Here is a 21,603-nt window from a genome sequence, read left to right as displayed (position 1 = left end):
GTGGTTAGCACCGCAGCCTCACAGCTCCAGCGACCCGGGTTCAATTCTGGGTACTGCCTGTGTGGAGTTTGCAAGTTCTCCCTGTGACTGCGTGGGTTTCCTCCGGGTGCTCCGGTTTCCTCCCACAAGCCAAAAGACTTGCAGGTTGATAGGTAAATTGGCCATTATAAATTGACCCTAGTATAGGTAGGTGGTAGGGACAGGTGAGGATGTGGTAGGAATATGGAATTAGTGTAGGATTAGTATAAATGGGTGGTTACTGGTCGGCACAGACTCGGTGGGCCGAAGGGCCTGTTTCAGTGCTGTATCTCTAAATCTAAAACCACGCTCTTAACTATATTTTTGCAACAAAATCCATCATTTGACTACAAATGTCCTCCAGTTCCACATCAAAACAAAAATAACTGATACTTTCAAACATGCACAAAAACAGGTTTGATGACTGAAATACTTCTCTACGTATTTTGTCGTCTTTTTATTCTGTAGATTTCAAAGCTAAGCTTACATTAATTTGCTATCTATCACCGCCCCACACCACACTTCCCCCCACCCCCTGCCCCAAGCAAGTATTGTTAGAGGAAGTAACCTTAACAACAGGGCTGCCAACTAATCCAAGTAAACTCCACGGATCGAGAAGAAATTGCTCCAACTGGAAGCCAAGTTCCCAACATCACAAAATATATTACATATTTTGAAACGAAAACAGAAAATGCTGCAAACAGACTTGCAAGTAAGAAAGCACGTGTACAGAGAAACAACAAATTAATGACATTCAGTGTATATCATTCCATAACTTGGAAATAACACAGACCTGGTGCACATTTTCAACATGGTCTGGTCTTATTCAGATATCCAACATTCTCAGCTTATTTCTCTTTTTATGTAATTTTAAGTGTAAACCTTGGCTCAGTTGTGTCACTGAGAATCAGGTGGTCAAGGCTTCAATACTCACATGTAGCAAATAACCTAGGCTGACACTTCAGTGCCGCACTGAGGGAGCTTTGCACTGTTAGAGGGGCTGTATTTCACATGAGCTCTTAAACCAAAGCCCCAACTATCTGCTCAACTGGATATAAAAGATCCCATGGCATTTATCAAAGAGCAATAGCGAAGCTCTCCCCACAACATGACCAACATTTATCTCTCAGCCAACACCACTGCAACAGGTTATCTCGACAGTCATCTCATGGATAATTATGGGATCTGGTTGTATGCAAATTCTATGTATTTGACTATATTACAACAGTGATTAAACTTTAGAAGTACTTCATTGGCTGCAAAGTACTTTGAACATGAAAAGCACTCTATAAATGCAAGCTTCTGCGTGAGACTTTACGTTGACGATTATAGAGTTATAGCTCATCAGTGAACTTACAAATCAAATGAAAGATTCTGATTGATACTTTCACAGATGTAAATGGTGATCACTAGGTGTAGAAAGTAATTGATTCGGGATACTTGCTGATGATTGCACAGTGTTCAGTTCCATTCGCAACTCCTCAGATAATGAAGCAGTCCATGCCCACACGTAGCAAGACCTGGACAATATTCAGGCTTGGGTTGATAAGTGCCAATAACATGCATGCCACTTAAGTACCGGGCAATGATCATCTCCAACAAGAGAGAATCTCACCCTCTCACCTTGACATTCAATGGCATTACCAATGCTGAATCCTCCACCATCAATATCCTGGGGGTTATCATTGACCAGAGACTTAACAGAAGCAGCTATATAAATACTATGACAAGAAGAGCAGGTCACAGGCAGGGGATTCTGCTGTACCTCATTTTCTGACTCCCCAAAGTCTTTCCACCAGCTACAAGGCACAGATGAGGAGTTTGATGGGAGACTCCACTTGCCTGGATGAACACAGCTCCAAAAGCACTCATCATCCAAGACAAAACAGTCCACCTGATTGGCACCCAATCCACCATCTTAAACATTCACTACCTTCATCACAGGTACAACGTGGCACAGTGTGTACCATCTACAAGATGTACTGCAGCAACTCGCCAAGGCTTCTTCTACAGCACCTCCCACACACGTGACCCTTACCACCAAGAACAAGGGCAGCAGAAGCATGGAAACATGAACACCTGCAAGCTCCCCTGCTCCCCTCCCCTACACAGCTGACTTGCAACTACACCAGCGTTCTTCCGTGGTTACTGGGCCAAAATCCTGGAACTCCTTCCCAAACACCACATGGACTACCGTGGTTCAAGAAGGCAGCTCACTACCACCTGCTCAAGGGCAATTAGGGATGGGTAACAAATGCTGGCCTAGCCAGCGACACCCACACCTCAGGACAAAAAAAGTTCTTATTTATTGTGTTCTTTATTTTGAACTAGTTTGGGATAATCTATTACTTGTTCACACCTCATGATTATTTACATTTGTGAAAATATCAGTCAGAATCTTTCATTAGATCTGTAAGGATATTCTTAGGGCAGATCTTAAAACACGACCAAAAGAATAATTTGAGATTGTGTACGGCTACCGAAGCGTGTCATGTGATCCATTTCAAGCAAACTTCTCTTACTTGAATGAGCTGCTTACTAAGCGCAAAATTTCAGATCCACATTTAAATAATTTGCAGCACATCTCAAGTCTGGGATTACATCACAATAGGATATACAAAATAGCGTATAGTTAGCTATAAACCAGAGACATGTACATCATTTAAGGTTGACTTTAAAACCTGTGCCTATCTATGCCACTCAACCTCAAAGCACACACATCCCAGACCATATTGTTCTGGCTATCGGCAAGTTGCTTCTGGAAAGTTCTCTCTTCCCATCCTTGCCTCCATATATTAAAAATGTGATGAATCCAAAATGACTGAAATGACGACACAGAACAAGCTGCCAATAAAGGATGATGTGCTAAATAGCAAAACTACAGCAAAATATCCTGCTCATTCTATCCAATATCCATGGATCCACTTTCCCATGCTAGTCTCCTAAAATTTGAATCATCTACGCAATTTATTGATGGGGACGAATCCAAAAGGAACAAGCAACATAAGGAGCCACGGGATAGAAAGAAACTCTGCTTAGAGAAAAATCCTACACAATCACAAAAAAAAAAGGAATGGGATGTTCTAACAAAAGTCATTCACATGCTTCACTCGTATATTACTGGAAATATATTTTCCTTGTATAAAGAAATGCATAACAATTTCCACTGAACCAAGCACAGCAGTGACCTAGCAAGTTTGAAACCAGAAGTCAGAGAGCAAGGTACTTCACATTTAAAACAAAATCATGTTCGCAGTTTTTATTCAAATGCTTCAGCCCTACCAGTTCAGACTGGCAAATAACGGTAGCCCTAGATCCAAGAGTAGCAAGGAATATTTCTTTCAAGAGGAGCACAGCATTTGAAGTGTACTGTTGACATACCCACTCTGTGCCACAAGGTGACACTGCGACTGAAATTCAACCCGTGCCAAAAACAGGCATAAAATGTGTGCAGCAATTACACTCAGTGTCCACTGGCATCAGCAAGAGGTATGAGCTAAATTGGTGTATGTGCATCATTTGATTATGATTGGCAAGCTGCCAGCACCACTTATTCTGACAGAGAGTGTAAAATCAAGCAGCAGAACCCCACTTTAATAGCAGCCTTGAACCCGACAGTGCGCTGTACTATCGGAGGTGCCTTCTTTCAGATGAGATCTGCCCCCTCAACTTAAAGCAAAAGATTCCACGGCACCACTTAATAGCAAGCTAATTCCCCCTAGTGTCCTGGCCAACATTTATCCCTCAACCAACACCTAAAATAGATTATTTGGTCATTTATTTCATTGCTGCTTGTAAGACTTTACTGTATACAAATTGGCTGCCACATTTCCAACATTGCAACAGTGACTACACTTCAAAAAGTGGCTGTTAAGCCCTTTGGGACATCCTGCAGTTGGGAAAGGTACTAAATAAATGCAAATCTTTCTTTTTTCTTTCCCATTTTACTGAAACTCTTTCTGCTGCTACTTGCACACTGTACACCAACTACCTTCCTCACAATTACTCTCCTCACTTTTCGACATCTGTAGCAATTTTCACACACCATGAGCACTATTCTCCCCTGATACGCACATTTTACCAACCCTCAGCAGGCCACCCAGTAACCCACTCCCATTCTTCCCTGAGGACAAGCTGGCACACAACTGGATGCAGATGAAAGCAGGAGAAGGACTACCATCCCTACAAGGACTGTGCAACTCATCTGTCTCTGCTAATTGCCAACCATCATCTTTCTCTTCTCTCTCCAGATCCATCAGAAATCATATGCAAAAGAGGAAGAGAATAGCACTCCTTAAGACATATCATCATCTGACCTTAGCCATGCGGGCAACAGCTCAGAAAGCAGCTACCAGCACAATTTAGAGGGTCAGTTACAGCAATCTTCACTGGGAGATTCACGGAGCACAAGTGAGCAGAAGCAAGGACAAAGGACCCATGGTGGCAGAGTAAATGTGCACAAGACCCCTAAGCAAAGACTGTCCTGCAGTTCCAAAAATTAACTTTCCACAATTTTTGAACTCAGTTTAGAGCAGTCAGCGGAACAAGAAATAGGCCAGAAGCCTACAGCTAGTCTGAAATGACGAACCAGAGGCTCGCCTGAATGCAACTGAGAATCCCATTAAATAATGCTGGTGCAGCCTCCTTTCTGATTGTTGCTGCCAAGGATTCATGGGCGAGTTTTGGAAGGAATGAATATAAGGCACCTGCAGTTCAACTTGGCAAAATGGTCCTTAATCACAAGTAGGACCCTAGTTTACATGTAATTGTTAGGCACTCCACTGCTTTTAGGTGCTCACCCTGGATGACTAAATGCCCAAGTCAATATGGCTTCGGGCATACAACACAACACCAAGTTCAGAAATCTACTGCTCACTTTATCCTGGAAAAATGTGCGACCGCAAGTTGAATTTCTCCCCCATTCTTGCAAACAGGCTTTCTTTTTATTCATTCATGGCATGTGGGTGTTGCTGGCAAGGCCAACAATTATGGCCCATCCCTAATCGTCCTTGAGAAGACGATGATAGGAGTGTACTCTCAAGCCTTAAGCACCATTACTAACATAGCACTGAAGCTTTTAGTCGTATCAAGTCAAATTATATACTCAGTCAGGTTTATGGAATGGCTCCTTCAATAACTTTACAGCCCATGTGTTTAGTTTGGTGCTGCTTCAAAAGTACAAAAGTTGTCAGTATGATCTGTGATTGAGTTTTAAATTATATCCAGTAGATGGTGACAAACAGAACAGCTCACTTAAAATAAGCTCCAGGTATTTGTCCAATTCAGAAAAAACTACCATAAACCAGTGTCACAGAAATGATTATTTATACATTCTGATACTATGACCAGGATCGTTCTACAAATCAGGTGTTGAATACTGCTCCAAGCTCTGGTTTTTATGATACATCTTTATTTAATATTCTCAAAGTTAAGAACGTCAGAGCTAGAAACATCTTCTTTGTTTCAAAATGGTGGCGTCATCAATTATCTTCCAAGAATATTCCAGGGCAACGAGAGTTAATGCTTCAAGTGCACAGCGTATTATGGATTTTGCATACGCATGCTCACACATGCATACATACACCTATATATACACAAAAATACCCAGCAAAATAATCACTCAACTTTCAGTAATAGCACAACACCACTTCTAAAAATGGCACAACTGTATTGCTGGAGTCTCCTGTCTATCATTGTCAGTTGTATCCCACCAGTCGCAAAATGATCAAAGGCGGTGGTGTAATGGTAATGTCACTGGACTCGTAATTCAGAGCCCAGGGTAATGCTCTGGGGACATGGGTTCGAATCCCACCACGGCAAATCGTGAAATCTGAATTCAATTTTGGGGCGGCACAGTGGCGCAGTGGTTAGCACCGCAGCCTCACAGCTCCAGCAACCCGGGTTCGGTTCTGGGTACTGCCTGTACGGAGTTTGCACGTTCTCCCTGTGGCCGCGTGGGTTTCCACCGGATGCACCCAAAGCCAAAGTCTTGCAGGTTGATAGGTAAATTGGCCATTGTAAATTGCCCCTAGTGTAGGTAGGTGGTAGGAGAATTGAGGGAAGGTGGGGATGTGGTAGGCAATATGGGATTAATGTAGGATTAGTATAAATGGGTGGTTGATGGTTGGCATAGACTCGGTGGGCCGAAGGGCCTGTTTTAGTGCTGTATCACTCTATAACTCTATAAATAAAAAAAAAAGACAAAACTAAACTCATTAATCCGTATAGCATACACAAACTTATCTCAAGTTATTACCAAACAAGCAGGACACCTCAGAACAGTTGCGTTCAACCTAATGATGTACCGCCTCATTACACATACTGCAGATTGTATATCATTCACTGTATGAATTTGTTTTTAAATAGCATATTTTTAGGAGGGAGGAAGCAAAACAAAAATGTACTCTTTGCCAGTCCTTAAATATGTACAGCAAGAAATAAAACCTGAATGCAACATAGCCATTACACCTACCAAGATTTCGGCTCTCCAAAATGTAGATAGTTAATGCTGTACAGATCCATATCTTCAGTATGCCAAGCAAAAGTAGTTTTCCACATGCCGAAGTACAAGTAAGGTGTGTTCACACCTTCAATAGCAATGCCACTTTCTTCGGCTACCACATCCAAAATTGTATTCAAACGGCTGATATTCCACTCATCAATATCCTAGAAAATAATAACATTGGAAATTACTCACATGGATAGAGTAACTATTTAGTGCGTTCAGGAGTCAAGGAAATGGAAGCCACAGTGAAAAAGTAATTAGCTTAATAAAACCACTTCATTTACACTGGTTTGATTCGAGTAATGATGGATTCACCGCCACCCAGTCTAAACTACTTTTGCTAAGGATAAATATAGTAGCAATTTTTAAAACAAAAACACACTGTATTATGTTTTGCTAGAGGTAGGAAATATCAGTGGTTGCATAACAAACCCAAACCTCTTGTACAATACCAACCAGTTCCAATCAAGCCAAAACTGCTAGCAGAGGGGGCTTGAGATAGAACAGCACCTTTTAGGTATTATGCCCAAGTCATAGCCAGAGATTAATAGCACAGACAACACTTTATGTAAAAACACTGCAACAGGAAATAAAACCCTGGGAAGCTGCCTTTACTGGTCGTGTGAAATAGCATAATCCAGTTTCCAGCTGTCAAGAAAGAGATTAGAGAGAAAGGAGGCATACCAGATAAAGCATAAACATCCAGCAACATGGAGTAGCGAGGGGCATATAATACTGTGCACTTGAGCGCAGGACTCAAAGTTGAAAGGCAGTGTGCAACTCAGTCACAATTTTGAAGATTGCACTAACTGCTGATTCTAACTGTTGGCAATGACCATTATACAATGCAGGTACTTTCATGATACCTGGATACAGAAGATTATAGGTTGCAAAACGAAATGGAAAACCGATCCAGCAACAGCTATAGATTCCAGTTCTTATTCAATAAGGTTTAAATGTCCACAGAGTTCAATTCTCTTCTGCTGATGTGCAGCGATTACAATAAAAAGATTTTGTTTTCTACTGAGATGAACTCAAAGCAAATTTTCAGAAGGTCAGCACAGAGGCCTGCTACCCAATCCGAACCCAACAGGACCTGACGACATATGTTGGATTCAGGTCGGGTCAGGCCCATCTTCAGGGTACGGCATTTGGGCTGGGGTCGGGTCGGGCCTAGTCCAGGTCGAGTCGGGTCGGGTTGGGCAGGACACACACGTTAAGTGCTCTGCTGTTATGTATTGACATTTTAAAAACTTACCTGAGCTGGGAGTCCGGGACGAAACTGAGTGGGCGAGTGACGTCACTATGACGTCATCGCGTATGCACTGCAGCTTCGTGGAGATTCCAAGTCCAAAGGTAAGAAAAGGGATGGTTGGGTCGGGCTCGGGGCAAAATCAGAGGAACTCGGGCTGGGTCGGATTCGGGTCTGCAATGGTTCGGTCGGGTTCTTTTTTCCCGACCTGAGCAGGCCTCTCGATCAGCATTCCAGCAACAACAACAAAACCAAAGGTATGTCAAAGAGGCATTTCCTGTCAAAATATAGTTCAACCATATGGTGAATGAAATGTGCCCTTAGCTTGCTTAAAGACAGAAAAGAAAGTTTGTGGAGAACCACTTAACATTTACTGCCCCATTTAAGTCCTCCACCATCTCAAGTTATCACCCTCTCTCCCAGAACCTGGAGAAATACACTCAGCTGGAAGCAGCCACTAGTGTCAGCTATCAGCAGGATCTGCATCCACCCTTGTCTTGGATATCGACTAGAGGTGACTCAGCTAGCAACTGACAAAAGATGTAAACTAATTTAAATCTCAGTATTAGTAAACAATAGTAAACAAGTAATTTAATTTAATCATTTGTACTCTTTATGTACAATAAAAATGTACAGACTGTTATGAACGCAGGACCCTGTACCATGATTATGTCTTAAAGCTTGCAATTTTTAAAAGTTCAAGATGGAGTCCAGGTCAGCTGACCTCACCTCCAATCTGCAAAAGGTACTAGGACAACAAAGGAAGTAGATCCTAGACTGTTTTCCACAGAAGAGACTACAGCATTAACACAAAGAAAATGGATCTCGCCCTCCCAGACTTATGTGTTGCTGAACAAGGAGTCAGCCACTGAGAACATGATAACTAACCAAGCAGGTGTTAACGCCTGGGGGCAAAGGAAAAGCTGAATAGCTTTGTGAAACTCATGCTACCAGTAAACTATTGAACTCTAAATCCAGATAAATTTAACAGGCTTTCCAGAGAAAAACAGGCTGTAAGGAGGGAACCCATCGGTGGTAGCAGCCTCACAGAAAAAACACCCAGCAGTGGCAGCAGAAGACAGAGACAGGGAGGTAGAGGGAAACCGGCAGACACTGTAAAGTATAAATGTGGTGTGAAGTTTTTAAGTGTTGAATAAGTAAAGAAAATACCTTTGTTTGTAACTTGGGGTATCAGCTGTTTACAAAGTACTCTTTAGTTAATTGGGGAGTTCCTTTTTAGTTTAGTCTTTATAATAGACTTAAAACGTGAAATCTTGTCTAATTCATTACATTGGTCTGGGGGTTCATATCTCGTATTATCAAGTTAACGATCACTCTGAGGTCATAAGAGTTAAAACTTCAGTTCTGGCATGGCATTTCAATTCATTAATAGGCGATCACTGCAGACAGCAGTCAAAAAACTGCAACATTACCACCATTAAATATCAAATGTAAATGATGGGGCATTTGTTGCAGAAGCAGCTGAGAATACTGAAAAACTAGCAGGGACCCGCAGTTGCAGTGAAATTAGTATCTTTATTGCAATAGTCTTTCTTTAAATCCCCATCCTATGCCATTCCATCCTTCCCATGCGAACCTCCTCAAGCCATCCCATCCCTTTCATCCCTCTCATACCATCTCCATCCCAATTCCCCAATCCATCACTCCCATGCCATCCCATCCGATCCCCCATACCACACCTCCCAGGCCGTCCCAGCCCCCTTAACATGCTATTCCTTCCTTCCTCCCTCCCTACCACATCATCCCCCCTCTACTCCTCCCTCCTGCCCTCCCATGTCGTCCCCCTTCCCTCACTCCCTTCCCATACTGTCTCCCCTCACCCCCAGCCTCACATGCCATCCACCTCCTTTCCATGCCACCCCCCCCCATATCCCATTTACCACCCCCCCCCCATGCCATTGTCCACCCCCTCATGCCATCCCCCGCCCAAATGTCTTAAATGCCTCCAACCTCCACACCACTCCCAGGTCAAAGCACCTACCCCGCCATTCCCCCCCCACTGCTGTCCACCTCCTCCCATACTGTCTTCCCCCCCTAACTCCCCAATTACCATCTCCACCATCTTCCTCCCCATCCCCACTTTCCCATGCCACGGCCCAGTAACCAAGGCTTTGGAGCAGCAAGAGCCAAGGGCGGGGCCAGGATCCAGTGTGCAAGGCCGGGGAGTAGCGAGGGCTGGGAGCCGGTCAGCGAGGCTGGGGAGCAACTGGGGTCAGTAAGTGAGGCCGGGCAGCAGCTGGAGCTGCTAAGTGAGGACAGGGAGCGGAGGGGGTCAGGGACGAGTGAGAGATGCTAAGAACAATGGGTTTCAGAGGCTTGGGAATGGTGAGGGCTGACGCCAGTAAGTGAGGCCAAGGAGCAGCAGGGGCTAGGGGTTAGATTGCGGGTCCGAGGTGGGGCTAGAGCCAGAGACCGGAGTCCTGTAACCGAGCCTGGGGGAGCAGGGGGGGGGCTGGAGCCCAGTATCTGAGGCTGGGGAGCAGTGGGGCGGTGGAGCCCAATATCTGAGGCTGGGGAGCAGTGGCGGTGGAGCCCAATATCTGAGGCTGGGGAGCAGCAAAGGCCGGGGGGGTGGCGGTAAACGAGGCCAGGGAACGGTAAGGGCCAGGGGCCAGCAAGCTAGGCCTGGGAATGGAAGGGGCTTGGGGCTAGTAACCAGAGACCGAAATTTACATCCTCATCTTCTGCCCCACTAATATCAGAGTAGCATTCTGTGCTCCCCTTACCTATGCCATTTTATACTTGATATGCCTCTGAGGTTCATTCCTTCAACTTAACCCCATCAACTCAGTAACCGAGGCCGGGGAGAGGCAAGAGCCGGGGGCCAGTAACCGAGGTATGTGCACCAGGCTCCCCCAAGCAATTCAACCCACCAACCAATCAGAAAATGCAGACAGACAGAAACTGCACAGGATATGATAGTCAAGCGACACAAAATATCAGTACAGAGCATTCTAAGGATAAATTTAAGTCTACATTTTTGCTTGGCATAATTTGCTCCTACCTTATAGCCCTGGGCCTGCAAATATCAAGCATAACCACTACATTCCACAACCAAAGCAGCTGCAGCTTTGCATAAGAAAACAAACTGAACATTAGCTCAAAATAGTGCTTTCTTCAATTCATACTTATCTGCATTTTATGCACTACTGTCCAGGATTAGTGTAGCACATACAACATTGGTTCATTCTCAATGGGATAAACAGTTTGTATCTGTGCTGCAATTTTCCAGGATTCTATCCTGCTTTAGATTGTTCCACATTCAGTTATGCCAACAGTTTGAATAAAACTCAAACAGAACATTTCACTTTTTTGCAGGTACACCTTTTCACCACAAAAGACTCAACAGGTGCCCAAAAACAAGTAGTGAACTAGATTATAACATGTGTTGTAATGAACCTGTTGTTACACTACATATTCTGAGTACTGTCATTGATCAGAAATTATTGGAGCTAAAAATATAAATACTTTAAAATTAACAATATAACTTGATATTTCTTTCCTTCATTTTCTCTCAGGAAGTGGGGCAAATACAATAGAAAATAATATTGGGTATTTCTGAGTGTCTCCAGAATAGTTCTCTGCAGCTACACAGCCGTGAGCCAACAAGGGGGAATGCCACATAGTAAAGTGTAATGAGCCAGATTTAGTTTACAGTGCATCAGTGCATGAATATTTATCGAATAGCGATCCTAATATGATTGAAGTCAGTGTAATGCATGAAAGGGAGAAATGCGAAACAGCTACTAAGATTCTAAATTTAGGTACGGCTGACCTCAATGGGATGAGATAGAGACTGTCCACAGTAAACTGGCCAAATCTATTAATGGGTAAAACGACAGAAAATCAGTGGGTGGTGTTCAAAAAAGAATTTGAGACACTGAACCAAGTTATATCCCCAAGGGTTAAGAGCGCTACCTGACAAAAAAGACAGCCATGGGCAACTAAAGAGGTAAGAAAGAACATAAAACTAAAAGAAAAAGCATATAAAACTGCAAAAAATAGCAGTGAATGGGAAAAATACAAACAGCAGCAAAGGGTGACAAAACAGATAGTAAGAGCTACAAGGAGAGAGTGAGAAGAAACTTGCAAGGACATCAAAATCAACACAACTTTTACAATTACATTAGGAAAAAAAAGTGTGGTCAGGAGCGATGTGATGTCACTGAAAATAAGGAAATGATGGGCATGCTGAATAATTACTTTATCAATATTTACAGTAGAGGAACAAGTCAACATGCTGGACAGCTCAAGGAAACTAATCTTGTATCTGAGTATTGCTGAAAATAGAGACATGTTGTTGAAGCTTTTCGTCTTGCATTCATCAGGACAAATCGCAAGAATAACCAATGTAAGGGAAAACAACAACTAATACTGTATGAGAAGAGAGTGCTGATTGGTTGGCAAGTGAACTCCAGTTGGTAGAGGCTTTGCCATGGGGAATGCACCAGTTTACGGTGACTGACAGTCAACTGCCAAGCTTTGTTTGAAATTTAAACCAGGCAGCTTGACTCTGATTGGTCAAGGCATTGCCCTGAGGAATGAACCAGCGAATGGCTGTCACTTACTTCGTTCAGCTGAAACAGGCACAATGTTTGTACATGTTCCTTCTGTCTGCAAAGAACAGGGTCCTGTGTATTAAAATATGTAGCTTCTAGTACACGCAAATGCGCCACACTGCGAGCCCTACTGACAATATTAAATAGGCTGTCTGGGTAATTCATAGTACACTGAGGATTATTTAGCAAATGTCGTCCAATCACGGAATCACATCTAATGTTGGACACTGTGTTTTGAGTTTTGCAAGCACAAGCTGGTTGGGTACGATCCGTACCTTGCCCGTTGCAAACAGAAGTTGTTTGGTATGATCCGCCAGTCTTTGGAACGTACGGCCTATTTACCTAGCATCACACTGGCGTTGAAATTCATATACCACATTACTCATTTGTGTCATAGGCAGGATGTCTTTTTGGCTTAACGGCAGCATCCTGTTAGTGGCGAACACCACACGTGTTGCAACTGCATAGTAGCAGCGTGAAACAGCTAGCTTTACCAGCTGCTCAAATTTTTGGGATACATTACCCTTCCAGGGTAGTTTGAGGTAGACTGAGCGCTTTCCAGGGCTGAAAAAGACAGCCTTAAGCCCATTCAAATGTTTGCACAATTTACAGCAAGAAATGATCTGATCAGAGTAGCCATTGTCACGCAGGATGTCTTTGATTCGCCCTATTTCAGCATCAAGATTGCATGGTGAGCAAATGGCTTGGGCCCTATTTACGATTACCGATAAGGCCAATCTTATATTGAACAAAAGAAGTGACAGCCATTCGCTGGTTCATTCCAAGGGCAATGCCTTGACCAAAGTCAAGCTGCCTGGTTTAAATTTCAAACAAAGCTTGGCGGTTGACTGTCAGTCACCGTAAACTGGTGCATTCCCCATGACAAGGCCTCTATCAACCAATCAGCACTCTCTTCTCATGCAGTATGAGTTGTTGTTTTCCCTTACATTGGTTATTCTTGTGGATTGTCCTGATGAGTGCAAGATGAAAAGCTTCGACAACATGTCTCTATTTTCAGCAATACTCAAGTTCTGTAATAAACGACTATTAATATTGAATCGGGGTCAGAGACTCACACAAACAAAATAACAGTAATGAAGGAATTCGTGGCACTAAAGTGTGACAAATGTTCAAGACCAGATGATTTCCAGCTGAGGGTTTTAAATTAAATAGGTGAGAACATGGGAGATCATGCCTGATGAATCTGAAGTTTTTGAAGAGATCACTAAAGTAGTGGAAAGAGTACTGTCTACAGATGTTATTTATATGGACTTCCAGAGGAATTTGATGTAGTTCCTCATAAGAGACTGTTAGCTAAAACTGAAGTTCATGGAATTGAAAGCAAATTATTGACCTGGTTAGGAAAAACTGTGAGTGGCAGAAGACAGACAGTAGGGATCGTGGACAGATATTCTAATCGGCAGGATGTGACTAGTGATGTCCTACAATGATCTATGTTGGGGTCTCAACTATTCACTGTATTTATTAACAAGATGATGGGATGGAAAGCCATAACTAAGTTCGGCAAAGGCGAAAACATAGATGGCATTGTAAGCAGTGTAGATGGAAGCGTAACATTACAAAGGGATATTGATAGAATTAATGAGAAAAACTGTGGTAAACGGATTTCAATGTAGCCAAATGCAAGGTCGTGCACTTTGAACCTAAAAAGGATACAAGATACTTTCTAAATGGTGAAAATCTAGAAACTATGGAAGTCCTAAGAGATTTAGGGGCCAGGTGGACAGATCATTAAAATATCATGAAAAGGTCTGGAAAATAATCAAAAAGGCTAATGGAATGCCAGCCATTACAACTAGAAAACTAGAATACAAAGGTGTGGAAGACATTCTTAAGCCATACAAAGCCCCGGTGAGACCACATATGGAATATTGTGAGCAGTTCTGGACACCACACTTTAGGAAGGATATAATGGCCTTGCAGAGGAAGGGTGGGAGGTGCAGACTCAATTTACCAGAACGATACACTGACTCCAAGGTTTAAAATACAAAGACAGATTACACAAACCAGGTTGTATTGCCTGGAATATACACAGTTTAGGGGTGATTTGATTGAAGTTTTTAAGATATTAAGAGGAACAGATAGGGTAGATAGAGATAAATTATTGCTCCAGGTTGGGGAGTCAAGGAATAGGGGGCATAGTCTAAAACTTAGAGCCAGATTTTTAGGAGTAAAATTAGGAAACATTTCCTCACGCAGAGAGTGGTAGAAGTTTGAAACTCTTCCAAAAATGGCAACTGATGCTAGACCAATTGTGTTGTGAAAGTGCTTCTATTTTTAATATTTAGAGGATTTGTGTTTTAGAATTATGGAGATGGATTCATTGGAGGACTGAAGTGATGCCATAGATGCTGGATTTTGTTTTTTTTGTTTAAAAGGAGTCACTGGAAGGACTCTGCTTAAAAACAACCTTTACTGGATATCACATGTCTTCAGCTAAGGAAACAACAAGTGCCTTCTGACAATGGGAGTTGTTCACAAGATAAATGACATGTCGAGATTTATGGTGCTTAAGAGTAGGTTTCATTTTTGAATACTGTTGTGAGTCGGTTTGGAAGTCAGCCTACTTAAAGGGAGGACCTTTTTTCCACCTCTTTGAGAAACCAAGACTCAAGCATAAGAAACACAGAAACCAAAGCAGCATTCTGCTGAGAAGCTTCTGGAAGACTTCCTCTCAACATCTCCTGAATGAAATGCTTCTGAAAAGATCCCAGTGACCCATCTATGTGTACTCAGACGTGAGACTGTATACCATCTGGAAAATAACATATCTTATCCTTTTTCTTCAAGTAGTACTTGGACCAAAGCATCTTTATTTTTCCTCTAACAAGCGTGTGTGCGCGTGTGTGTGTTGCGTGTTTAGAAGGGAATATATACATTTACTGCCACATTTCAAACTGCGTGTTAAAACTTTGTATCTATATTGACTAAGTCTTGTTTTATAATAAATTAATACTTTTGTTGTTTATTGAAGAAACCTGGTTGGTGGATTTTATTCTGAAACTAAAATAGATAAGAGTACATAATTGGCCGCAACGGTAACCGGGTACACGTTTAAATACATGTTGTGACCTGTGGAGAAGTGTAGCTAGAGAAAGACAGTGCATTCCTCCCACCTTGGTTGCAACAACTGTTAAATTGAAAACTGAGATTGATAAGATTTTGGTTAACCAATGGTATTAAGGGATATGGGGCAAAGGCGAGTGCATGGAGTTAGGCCACAATCATGATCTAATTGAATGGCGTAACGGACTTGAGGGGCTAAATGGCCTACACTCCTGTTCTATGCGTCATGCTGCATTACAGTTCCACAATTAGGAGTTGACGTTCTTCCATCTATGAAAAATGATGGACAGGCAGCGAACAATCCATTTAGGTGGAGTGTCTTAGAAAGATAGGAAACTGGAGCAGGAGTAGGCCATTCAGCCCCTCAAGCCAGCTCTACCATTCAACTAGATCATAGTTGATCTTCTGCCTCAACACCATTTTCCTACACTATCCCCATATCCCTTGATATCTTTAATATCTAGATATCTATCATTCTCAGTCTTGAACATACTCAATGACTGAGCCTCCACAGCACTCTGGGGTAGAGAATTCCAGAGATTCACCACCCTCTGAATGACGAAATTCCTCCACATCTCAGCTAAATGGCCTACATCCTATTCTGAGCCAGTGTCCCCTGGTTCTAGAACCCCAGCCAGGGGAAACATCCTTCCTCCATCAACCCAGTCAAGCCCTGTAAGAATTTTGTCTGCTTCAATGATATCACCTCTCATTCTTCTAAACTCTACAGAATATAGGCCCAGTCTCCTCAATTTCTCCTCATAGGACAATCCCACCATCCCAGGAATCAGTCTGGTGAACCTCCATTGCACTCCCTCTATGGCAAGTATATCCTTCCTTAGGTAAGGAGACCATACCTGTACACAATACTCCAGGTGTGATCTCAGCAAGGCTCTATACAATTGTAACAAGACTTCTTTACTCCTTTACCCAAATTCTCTTGCAAGAAAGGCTAACATACCATTTGCCTTCATAATTGATTGCTGCATCTGCGTGTTAGCTTTCAGTGACTTATAAACAAGGACACCCAGGCTCCTTTGGACATCAACATTTTCCAATCTCTCACCATTTAATACTCTGCATTTCTGACCACAGTGGGTAACTTCATATTTTTCCACAGTATATTTCACCTGCTATGTTCTTGCCCACTCACTTAGCCTGTCTAAATCCCCCTGAAGCCTCTTTGCATCCTGCTCACAATTCACATTCCTACCTAGTTTTGCGTCATCAGCAAACTTGGAAATATTACATTTGGTCCCTACATCCAAATCATTGATATAGCTTGTGAATAGCTGGGGCCCAAGCACTGATCCTTGTGATACCCCACTAGTCACAGCTTGCCAAACTGAGAATGACCCATTTATTCCTACTCTGTTTTCTGTCCGTTAACCAATTCTCAATCCCTGCCAATATATTACCCCCAATCCCATGTGCTCCAATTTTGCTTACTAACCTCTTGTGAGACCTTATCAAAAGCCGTCTGTAAATCCAAATACACACCCACTGGTTCTCCCTTATCTATTCTGCTAGTTACATCCGCAGAAAACTCCAACAGGTTTGTCAAACATGATTTTCCTTTCATAAATCCATGTTGATTCTGCCCAATCCTACCATTATTTTTTTAAGTGTCCAGTTATCACATCCTTTATATTAGACTGTAGCATTTTCCCTACACTGATGTCAGGCTGACAGGTCTTTAGTTCCCTGTTTTCTCTCTCTCTCCTTTCTTAAATAGTGGAGTTACATTTGCTACCTTCTAATCCGCAGGAACCGTTCCAGAATTTACAAAATTTTGGAAGATGGCCACCTATACATCCACTATCTACACTTTCAACACTGAGATGTGGTTCATCAGGTCCAGGGGATTTACCAACTTTCAGTCCCATTAATTTCTCCAGTACTACTTTTTTTACTGACACTAATTCTTTCAGTTCCTCTTTCTTGCTAGTCCCTTGGTTCTCTAGTATTTCTGGGAGGTTTTTTGTATCTTCCTCTGTGAAGACAGAGGCAAAGTATTTGTTTAGTTTCGCTTCCATTTCCTTATTCCCCATGATAAATTCCACTGTCTCTGCCTGTAATGGGCCCACAATTGTTTTTGCTAATCCTTGCCTTTTTACATACCTATAGAAGCTTTTACAGTCCATTTTATGTTTCTTGCTGGTTTACTTTCACGCTCTATTTTCTCTTCATTAGTTTCTTGGTCCTCCTTTGCTGAATTCGAAAATGCTCCCAATTCTCAGGCTTACTACTTGTTTGATGACGTTATAAGCCTCTTCCTTTGATCTAATACAATCTTTAACTTCTTCTTAGGCATGGTTGGATCACCTTTCCTGCTGGGTTTTAATGCCTCAAAAGAATGTAAACTTGTTGTAAACAATGTATTAATTCTTTAAATGCTAGCCATTGCCTGTCTATCATCATATCTTCTAATGTAGTTTCCCAATCTACCACAGCCAACTTGCTCCTCATACCTTCGTAGTTTTCTTTGTTGAGATTTAAGACCCTAGTTTTGGATTGTCCCTTCCTGCCACAATCTGATTGTCATTACCGTTATTGCTACTTTGCTCTTTTGCCTTCTCCTCTCTCTTTAAATGATCACATGTTCGCTCACTTGATCCCTCGTCCCTACTATTTAGTTCAAAGTCCTCTCTACTGTCCTGGTTACATGACTCGCATGGTTCAGGTGAAGACCGTCCCAACTATTCAGCTCCCACTTTCCCTAGTACTGGTGCCAGTGCACCATGAATCGAAACCCATTTCTCCCGTACCAATCTTTCAGCCACGCATTTAGCTGTCTAATTTTACTGTCTGCCAATTTGCTCGTGGCTCAGGTAATAATCCAGAAATTATTACCTTTGTGGGTCTGCTTTTTAATTTAGTCCCTAGCTGCTCATACTCCCTATGCAGAACCTCTTTCCCCGTCCTATCTATGTTGTTGGTACCCACGTGAACCACGACCTGGATCCGTCCCCTCCCACTGTAACTTCCTCTCCAGCCCTCGGCAGATGCACCTTTGCAGATGGCTGTGAAGGCAAATCCTTGACAGGCAGGTCCTGCCACGTGCCACACGTGAAGCTACCAAATGATGCTGAGTGTTGTTGTTTTCGGCATTGGCGCCTGTTGCAAAGCTGCTGTTAGTCACTGGCTGTCATGGTAGTGCATGCCAGTCCACAGAATGTGTTGCCATTCCCCTCTTTCACCAGCCAATGACTCTATGAAGTGGAGCTCTGGGCGCCCCGCTGGTCGCCTGGCCCCAGCTACCTCACCATACAGAAGGTCTTTGGGTATGCAACTGTCTTCCATCCTGTGGACATGTCCAATCTACCAAAGCCACCTCTGTTTGATTAGTGCCAACACACTTGGGAGCTCTGCCTTTGAGAACTGCCACATTTGTGATTTTGTCCTGCCAGGTTATACCCATAATGCGCTGCAGACAGCGAAGATGGAAATTATTGAGCTTCCTTTCCCAATAGCAGTAAGTCGCCCTTTTATTTATTTTTTTTACAGCCATACAGCAAGGTGCTGAGAACACAGGCTTTATAAACCTGGTCCTGAGGGTCAGCTCAGTGTTATCCCATGTGCGTTTAGCAAGTCGGTCCAAGGTGGTTGGACCTTTCCCTATATGCGTGTATCGAGCTCTGCATTAGGGACAGATTGTCTGTCACCGTGGACCCACGGTAGCAGAATTTGCTCACCACTTCCAGTGGGGTGTTATTTAATCTGATCCGGGGCGGAGATATAACATCTTGTCACAAGACCACGGTTTTCTTGACGCTTATAGTCAATGAGAACAAGTTACAGGCATGGGGACAGTCCATGAATTGTTGCAGCTGAGTTTCCGTGTGAGCGACTAGCACATCATCATCATCTGCCTTGATGACTTGTAGAGCGAGCTCTCTGACCTAGTGTACAAGTAGACTCCTTTCATATCTGCAGGGAAGGCAAAGGTCAGGAGCATGGAGAAGATGCCAAACAGAGTGGGAGATATGACACAACCCTGTTTCACTCCATTCTTCACTCCGAAACTTTCAGAAGTGGAGCCATCAAACTGTACATGTTGTCATGGAAGGAGCAGATGAGACTGACGAACTTTAGTAGACAGCCAATTTTTCCCAAAATCTTATAGAGCCCTGCTCTGCTGACAGTGTCGAATGCCTTAGTGAGATCTACGAAAGTAAGGTAAAGGGGTATACTCTGTTCCCTGCATTTCTCTTCGAGCTAGCATATGGAGATGATCATGTCCGCAGTAGATCTGCCAGCACGGAAACTGCACTATTCCAGATACACTTGGTCTGCAAGTAAATGGAGTCTTTAAGTATGACCCTAGCATAGGCCTTCTCTGTGACACTAAGGAGTGAGATGTCCTTGTAATTGTTGCAGTCTCCTCTGTTGTCTTTGTTTTTGTATAGTGTGATGATTCTGGTGTCATGCATCCCCTGTGGAACACAGTCTATTTTCTAGCAGAGAAGGAGACGGTCATAAAGGTGTGGCAATAGATCGGACTTTCTGTGCTTGAGCAGTTTGGCTGGAATTATGTCCTTGCTGGTGCCATTCTGTTCACTGGACAGTCAATGGTCTTCTCCAGCTGCAGTGACGAGGGTTCTTCATCTAACTCCGGGTTGTCCAATATATGGCCCGCGGTCCAGGATCCGGCCCGCCAAAGGTTTGCATCCGGCCCACGGGACATTCTGCATCCTCACCGTGAGTGGAGATGAGAAATTTCCCTTTGTCAATGCGGCTTTTAACCTGTTACGCTGTCAGTTTCACAGGTGACAGCTGCTGACATCAGGAACAGCCATTTCTTAACAGACTCAGGGCTTTCCGGTGGGTTCTAACTTTTTGCTTAAAAAGCCTGCCAGAAAACAGAGTCTGTTGGGAAATGGCTGTTCTCGATATCAGCAGCTGTCACCTGTGAAACTGACACCGATCTCTTTTGAAAGAACTCACCAACCTGCTCTCTGCAACTATGAGAGAGAGAGAGCATGGGTGGAGGGGGGGGATGGGGGGGAAGGGGGAGGGTGGAGAACGCTGGGTGGAGAGGAACAGAGAGGGTAGAGAAGGAGACAGAGCGACAGACAGACGGTGCTGGGGGGGGATGGGGGGGGTGGGAAGAGAGTGAGAGGGGAAGCGAGAGAGGGAGCGAGGATCAAAGAGTCATTTAATGACAGCACAGAAGGAGGCCACTCTGTCCATCAAGCCCACGCCGGCTCTCCACAGAGCTATACAGTCATCCCCACTCCTTGGTTCAATCCCCGTTGCCCTACAAATCTATTTGTCTCAGGTGGCCATGCAACTTTCTCTTGAAGTCACTATTATCTCCACTTCCAGCACCCTTGCAGACAGCAAGTTCCAAGTCATTACCACCCACTGCATAAAAAATGTGCTTCCTCATATTTCCCACACACGCACGCTCTGCAGGGAGAGGGCGGAGAGAGATCATGGTCTCTTCTGAAAGGTGAACATCTATCCAGAATAGTCTGCATCACCACATCATGTGTGCGGGCAGAGACTGACTGCTTATGCAAGCAAAAACTATGTCAGGTATGTCACTAAATCAGTTTTCAATACAGTGACGAGAAAGTAAGTCAAAAAATTTGTCTTCTCATTTAAAGCTCTTCACAAAAAATGCGTATCTGTTGTTGTTTTTATTAGTAAGATAAATTTTTATTGCTGTTATCTTTCGAAATTTGCTCACCATCACCCCCGGGCTGAGCAAAACTTGTAATGCAGCCCTCCGCCCAAAAAGGTTGGAAAACCCTGATCTAACTCATCCATGACAGGAAGTTGCAGGAGAGCATCAAGCAGAGACAGGGAGTTGTCCAACTCACAGGAGTACAGCTCACAGTAGTGTTTAGTCCAGCAGGACATCTGTTTATTTCTGTCGGTGAGTACTTCACCATCTGCCGAATTGAGGGGAGCAACTTTGGAGATATCAGGGTCAAGTGGCCTCTTGATCCCTTTGTACATAGCTCAAAGATTTCCTTTGTCACATACAGTTTGGATCGCTTGACATAAGTTGTTTGTGCAGTATTTCCCTATATTTTGCACAGCTGTCTTGGCTAATTTCAGGTCGTGCAGTGTCTTAGCTGTTGGGTTTATGTTGCACATCACGTAGGATCAATGACATATCATCTCAACTGAGTGGGTCTCAAACCAGTCCT

At 43.3% G+C, this 21,603-nt stretch overlaps 1 protein-coding gene across 2 annotated transcripts in view; it reads right to left on the bottom strand.

Moving 5' to 3' along the window:
- Positions 1-21,603, bottom strand: part of LOC137369466 (lysine-specific demethylase 4C-like) — a 537,539-nt gene that overhangs the window by 457,832 nt on the left and 58,104 nt on the right. For both annotated transcript variants that reach the window (XM_068030713.1, XM_068030714.1), the window contains exon 5: positions 6,491-6,684. In XM_068030713.1, the coding sequence (XP_067886814.1) occupies positions 6,491-6,684 (194 nt within the window). The remainder of the gene's footprint in view (positions 1-6,490; positions 6,685-21,603) is intronic.

The sequence above is a fragment of the Heterodontus francisci genome, chromosome 4 (genome assembly GCF_036365525.1).
Source record: "Heterodontus francisci isolate sHetFra1 chromosome 4, sHetFra1.hap1, whole genome shotgun sequence".
In the NCBI taxonomy this organism is placed as follows: Eukaryota; Metazoa; Chordata; class Chondrichthyes; order Heterodontiformes; family Heterodontidae; genus Heterodontus; species Heterodontus francisci.
Note: the sequence above shows the minus strand (reverse complement) of the source record. Positions and strands in the feature narration are given on the sequence as shown.